Source organism: Haliaeetus leucocephalus, unplaced genomic scaffold (assembly GCF_000737465.1).
Source record: "Haliaeetus leucocephalus isolate CR32 unplaced genomic scaffold, Haliaeetus_leucocephalus-4.0 Scaffold162, whole genome shotgun sequence".
NCBI lineage: Eukaryota > Metazoa > Chordata > Aves > Accipitriformes > Accipitridae > Haliaeetus > Haliaeetus leucocephalus.
The window spans coordinates 1,441,156-1,448,093 of NW_010972598.1; the positions used below are offsets into that span (position 1 = coordinate 1,441,156).

The 6,938-nt window shown below is 37.6% G+C and overlaps 1 protein-coding gene across 2 annotated transcripts in view; it reads left to right on the plus strand.

Moving 5' to 3' along the window:
- AKT3 (v-akt murine thymoma viral oncogene homolog 3) overlaps positions 1 to 6,587 on the plus strand; it is a 143,503-nt gene extending 136,916 nt beyond the window's left edge. The window contains exons 12-13 of one of the 2 annotated variants that reach the window (XM_010562597.1): positions 3,438 to 3,540; positions 6,348 to 6,587. In XM_010562597.1, coding sequence (XP_010560899.1) covers positions 3,438 to 3,540; positions 6,348 to 6,433 — 189 coding nt within the window. In that variant the 3' untranslated portion in view covers positions 6,434 to 6,587. The remainder of the gene's footprint in view (positions 1 to 3,437; positions 3,541 to 6,347) is intronic. The other variant, XM_010562598.1, reaches the window with a different exon arrangement.
- Positions 6,588 to 6,938: the final 351 nt, after the last annotated feature.

Consider the following 6,938-nt stretch of genomic DNA (forward strand, 5'->3'; position numbering starts at 1 on the left):
GCTGTTAAAGACTGCAGAGTGAGTGTTTTCTCTTTCTCTTCACACAGCGGTTGTAGCATGAAAGGTCTCTGGTTTACCTCATAGCAAGAGTGGTTTGCTCTACTGGAGAGGTGTATTGCACCATTGGAAAGACATTGTTTCTTGTCCTTGACTTGGTAAACAAGAACATATTTCTTAAGCTTGTATTTTCATATGAAAAGTTTTAATTCTTGTGAAATGGTGTCCTGGTTTTGGCTGGGATAGAGTTAATTTTCTTTCTAGTAGCTGGTATGGTGTTGTGTTTTGGGTTCAGTATGAGAAGAATGTTGATAACACACTGATGTTTTCAGTTGTTGCTAAGTAACTCAATCAAGGATTTTTCAGCTTCTCATGCCCAGCCAGCAAGAAGGCTGGAGGGGCACAAGAAGTTGGGAGGGGGCACCACATGCGACGTCATGCCCAGTATATAAACTGGGGGGAGTGGGCCTGGAGAGTGGACCGCTGCTCGGGAACTAACTGGACATCAGTCAGCAAGTGGTGAGCAATTGCATTGTGCATCACTTATTTTGTATATTCCACTTCTTTTATTAGTATTGTCATTTTATTATTGTTATTATTATTATTATTTTCTTCCTTTCTGTTCTATTAAACAGTTCTTATCTCAACCCATAAGTTTTACCTTTTTCCTTCTGATTCTCTCCCCTGTGCCACTGGATGTGGGGGAAGTGAGTGAGCGGCTGCGTGTTGCTTAGTTGCTGGCTGGGGTCAAAGCACGACAAATGACGTTTTCTGTTTCTGATCTGGAAAAATGATCCCAGTCGGGGAAGTAGTAAAATTGTTACAAACCTGTTATCTAATGGATTTTTTGCATACTGAATTTATCTAGTGTTTACTTCAAAGCATCTTTTAAAAAGATGAGCAGTGGTGATCACTTGGCCTTGAGTAGAGTATGTTACTTGTCTTCTTGTAATCTTTTTTTCTTTTTTTTTTTTTTTTTTTTGACTTTTTGAGTGTTATTCTCTGAGACAGAAAAAATGGCAGCATGGGATGTTCCACTGGAGTAACTCTGTGCTTAGGAATTATGTGGCTGCTTTGCTAGGGGGTCATAGAACTTTGGAATTCTGTTTTAATAGTGCAGAATTGATTGGGATGGCCAGGATGCATATAAAAATAATTTTCATAAAGTGCAGGAATTTGTACAATAAAACAGAATACTTTGTTTTTAAACATGGGATGTAACTGGATTTATACCTGAAAGATTCTTCTGATGTTGAGTTTATATATGTTAACTCCTTAAGCATTTATCCTACAATGCCACAAACCTTTACTTCAAATACTCCTCTGCTGTTTTATGTTTTCCATTCAGGAAAATGTAAGGGAAGACTGAATTTAGTTTTGTAAAAGTATTAATCAGATTTATTGTACTGTTTTAAGTATATGCAAGTGATAGATTTATATTTCCTTAATAACTGCTTGGACTGTTACTGAAGATTTGGATCAGATAAAATAGAGCTCTTAGTATATACTCAAAATGCCAAATAAACTATTGCAGGGAGAAGAGAGTCAAGTTGTTGAATAAAGGGTAATGCTGAAGGACTTGTAGGTGTATCCTGGGAGGGATGGCAGCAGAATCCCATGTCCAAAGAACCACCCAGTGTTCTGGTGTGGTTCTCATATTGCAAAGTACAGTGGAGGTATCTTTCTCCAGCTAACATGGCTTTCATGTTGCCAGCTGTCAGTGTAATATGTCCTATGCCAGAGGTAAGACTTGAAAAGAACTGGGTGGCAGTTTTCAACCTGGATTTGGAAACAATGGGAGTTTATGGATACATTTGTAATGGCGATAAAAAATGGAGAGAGGTTTTATGTGAGTGTTTGCACCTACCCGTGCTTTTGTTTAGGTTTTTTTTTTCTGTTGTCTCGCTGTTTAAGTGCCCTGTTTATGCACTTTACCACATTTTAATCTTTTATGCCTCATCCAAAACTGTGAAGTATAAGGAATTAATAATTTTCTGGATAGAGACCTACTGTGAAGAACATCTTGTTGAAAGCCTTCTTTCTTTGGCCAGTTGTGCAGCACTACGTACTTACACAGTCTAGTCCTCATAGGGCAGGCTAGCTTTTTTGGTTTTTGGATGGCTCTATTTGTGTATTGGTTAGTCTCCTTTGGTTAGCACTGAGATCCAGAGCTGCTTCTAACATTTCACCAGTTCATGCAGATCTCTCCAAGCTGTATATAAAAAAAAATAATCTTATGCACTGAACATAGTAAAACAAGGAAGATTCTTACTATTGTAAAAAATTATCATCAAAAAGAAGAGTTTCTGCAGTGTACATCGTGTATCGTAAATTGTGTCTAGTGCATTGAACTTGGTGAGGGGAGGGGGTTTAACAGCGGTTCTGCTTCCTTTGCTGTGGGTAAATGAACAAATTAATGGTTTGGTGTTGGTGTTCTGGAGTTGAGGAGAGAGAGAACATGAAACTAGTGAAAACCACATACAAGCTCTGACAGTATCAGTGAGCCATAATGTAACCTGCTATATAGAATGGGAAATTGATATACTATCTTCAGGGTGTGTATTTTAATTGCATATGAAGAGATAACACCGAAGGGCTCCAAGGTATAAACCAAAACGTTGTCACGCCCACCCACCCCCTTTTTGCAATATCATACACACTAAACTGCTCTATCATTTTGGACTGGCATCATGCAGTGTGATATTCCATACTGAATATGCCTTCCAGTTAAAATCTTTGGCCTATAGGCAGTTGTTCTGGAGGAGAAGGTAGATAGCAAGGGTGGTTCAAAAGAGGACCAAGGAAGTCCTGCCTGTGAGCTGTGAGCAAATACTGCTGATTTGCTGTTGGGAAATACTGCACTGTACTATGAAAGCAGTAGGCAGGATTAGACCCAGCAACTCACTTAAGCATGAAGTGGCCTGTTTTCAAATACAAAATTTATTTTTACATTCACATAATTTCATTTAAAGGTAAGTTCAGATGTAGGCCTTAACCCTGGAAAAAAAAAAAAAAAAAAAAAAAGCATCGTGCTTAACTATGCCCTCTGTGTAGTCCTTTTTGCCTTAGCCATTTATACCACCCAGTTGCGGTGAAGTATCTAGAGGTGCCTTTGCCTGACATCTATGCAGGTAATTAGAATGGCCTGAAGAGTTTCTAGGTAATTATCTTTATGCAGCTCAATTTATCTGCAAGTCATGTGAGAGTGACACTTGGCATTTAGCCATGTTGTGCTATTAGCTAGATTCTGAACTAGTATTTTTGGGATTGACTCTAATGGCTTCTATCTCTTACCAGAAGTTAGAGACTCAGCTGCCTCTCCATGGACCTACTGGTTTGATCTGGGGTGTAAGGAAAAAGAATAACTTACTTGTTTTCCTGGTAGTAATCTGGCTGGTTTCAGGTATAGTAATTTTATTTTGTTTCTTGGTCCCTTTCAGCTTGTACCTCCTTTTAAACCTCAAGTGACATCTGAGACAGACACCAGGTATTTTGATGAAGAATTTACAGCTCAGACTATTACAATAACACCGCCTGAAAAATGTAAGTCAGAAATTATGCATAAGTATAACTTAAAAATAATGTTTATAATAAAGCACTGTGTAAGGTTTTTTCTGTTTGAATGGAAAAACTATTCTTACTGTTACTAATAAAAATCTTCATATCGAAGTGTGTAAGAGTAACTCTCAATGACAGTGTTCTTTTAAAGAAGGAGTAATTACAAAACTTAGAATATTAGATCACTCTGGGTTGGGTTTTAGAGGCGTTTTTGGTGTGGTTTTTTTGTTTTGTTTTTGTTTGGTTCAGTTGTTCTGTTTTCTTTTCTTTTTAAATAAGAGAAAACACCAGCTTCAAATGTTTGCTGGTTGGCAGTCAAAGTCCCAGTTCAGCAAAGTACCTGGAACATGGACCCTGCTTTAAGCATGTGGACACTGCTAGTGGCTTCAGTGGGTTGTTTAGGTTTAGTGAGTTAGGCATATTTTAAAATATTTTGAAGACCAAAAGGAAAAAAAAGAGCTGCCAGAGACAAGTGGATGTCTCTTGTGTAGATATCAATGGAAAATTAAATTTCCTATCAAGTCCTGTGCTTCAGCAGAGCTCTTAAAAGAAGTTACTAATACAGAAGTAACTGCTGTACTGGGCCTTGCACAGAGCTCCTTTGTTGGAGTGAATGTAATTTCACCACAGTTTGTATTTTTGTCATCTTCTGCTACACACACGAGAATCGTGATCTGATCGGCCAAGCTAGGGCTTAACAGAGTTACTTACCAAGCCAGAACAGGTAAAATCTTGCTGCTGAGTTCTTGAATGAATTTTCTTTCCGTGAGATTTTTTGGGGTTTGTTTTTTTTTAAATTGGAGGATGGGAAAGGAGGGTCACAAAGGTAGACAATAAAGGCTATAGTTAAGGTTGACTACCCTTTCATAGATCTAGCTCATTTTTTTGTGTTTTAGGATTCCCAGGTTTAGCTGCAGTTTTCTGTTGGTGTATAGATCTGAAGTATTTTCTGGATTTTGCATTTTTAGTGTTTGAACACAGTCATTTAAGTGATTTTAAGTCTTCCTGCTGTGATAAAAATAACCCTTTCTTCTCCCATCTATCTTGATAAGAATTTGTTCGTATTTGTAATTCGAAAAAATTTTGCTAAAATTTGGATTAACTTGGAGCCTGTTGATTCAATATCATAAAGTCCTCATCTCTTGAAACTCCACATATGCAATGAGAATGGCGATTTATCCATTGAAGGTTGAAGCAATACAAAATATGTGTATGCTACCAAGACTTCAGCCTTAAATGTATTGCATTCAGAGCAGGTGATCCGTACCAATGCAGGGAAACGACCTACCTACCTGAAGTACCTATCTTGGCCTGTGGTAATGGTCTGGCTGCTGCAGCATGAAACTTAGCACGGGCTGCAACCCCCCCCCAGTCATAAGAATAATGAAATGGGGGGTGGTGATCAGCGGCAGTGCAGAGATCACCTGAGGCAGTGGTAAGTATCACTGCCAGCAGCACAAAGGTGAATTTTCTCTTGTGCTGAGTAGATCTGGAAAACTGCTGCCATTTTTAGTGAACTGCAGTGGTTCAAGGACCATGTGGGGTTTTCCCTTTTCTGGATATTGCAACAGGAAATGATTTTTAATTATTTTTCTTTTAAAATCTACAAGTAATTGTATTATCTACAATATGGTATCACCTCCGTCTGATGTGGTTATGCAAAAAGGGGTTAAAATATGCTTTAGGGATAGAGGATTGGTAACTGTGTATCAGAAAGTTACTGCTGAACTAAAGATCTTTTATAGTTATAGACATAATTTTCATAATATTTAGGCCAGTTATTTAGATATCGAAGTTTTACAAATCACGCTGAGTGAATATTGAAACTATATCTTGTATCTACAGTAATCAAACTGATAGCAAAACAAACAAGCTCTGTACGTTAACCTAATTTAAACTGACCGCGTAAAAGGGAGATTGTATTTGAAGTTACAGAACTGAGAGGCACTGTTGAAGTCAAGCAGCCTAATCATAGCAATTGCTCAAACCTGCATTAACTCTAGTTTTTATATGTAGAATATATGAAGATACAAGAGATACATACTTCGGAAAGGTTGCATATAAATACATCGTTAGAATAACAGTTTCAATACAAGTCTTTAAGGATAAGCACTGTTAAAAAATCAATGTGAGAATGTAGATCCAAATTCTCAGAGTTAGGCAACATCTGGTGCCTGGCTTCCATTGGCACTGCAGGAGTTATGTAAATAAAAATATTTATGAATTTGGCTTAGTCCATGTTTCCTCTGATCTCAGTAAATACTGTAAAAATAAATTGTTGACTAAAAAATAATATGTAAGAATTGAAACACATAGAACCTGCATGAATTGTTCATTTTGTAGCTGTTTTTCCCTTTAACTCCCTTCAGAATGGAGGAATATTTAAATATATCTACAGTAGGATTATAATTTTCTGAACTCGGCTTACAAAACAATGACAACTGGCTGCTTCAATCAGCAATTGGCGTCTGTGCTACCAGAAGCGAGATGTGCTGGCACATTTTGATTAGCCTAGAACAGGTAGTGATGACTGAAGTTCTCAGGTGGTAGTCATAATCAAACAAACAAACAAACAAACCACCCTGCCCTGAAATAAATGGTGATTTATTGAAAGGATATCCTTTCAGTGAGCATCATTCTATTGTATAAGAATAAGCTTATGTGACTGAAGTCTTACTTTAACTTGAGCCTTTAACTTCAGCACTGAACCCTGAAAGATGTACTGTGTATGAGGTGAATAATAAAATTTTGTTGCAAATATAATGACATTTTGAACTTCTCCCATAATACAGATGACGAGGATGGTATGGACTGCATGGACAATGAGAGACGGCCGCATTTCCCCCAGTTTTCCTACTCTGCAAGTGGACGAGAATAACTTTTTTGTTCTGCTGCTTCACTGTCATCTTAGGTTTATCACTGAAAATGATTCCTGAACATCACCACCAGTACTAGATACTATTTAAGATAGCAGGGGCACTTTCAGAGACCATTCCAAATTGAACAAGTTTCTTTCCCAAACCTACCTAAAATCCATTTTGGTTTTGCATGAAATATGAGATTTTCTCTACTACGCTCTCCTGCTGTTGCTGCTGCCCACAGTCTCAGTATAATAGCAACGTCAAGAAGTTACTAACAGTTTCTTTGAAGGTAGATGACTTGACTTCAGCATTGTACACTTTGTGCACAAGTAGTCATCTATTTTTCCTCACAGTGGAGGCTAAACAAAAAACGTGTTGGTCCAGCTTATCTTCTTCCAGAAGATGAATCAAAATTGTAATTAGTCTAAAAAGACTAGTCTATAACATTTTCTTGCATCTGTTTGTGCTGGTTAGAACAAGGAAACATAGGGGTGGTGATGTACATATGCAAGGTTTTTGTTA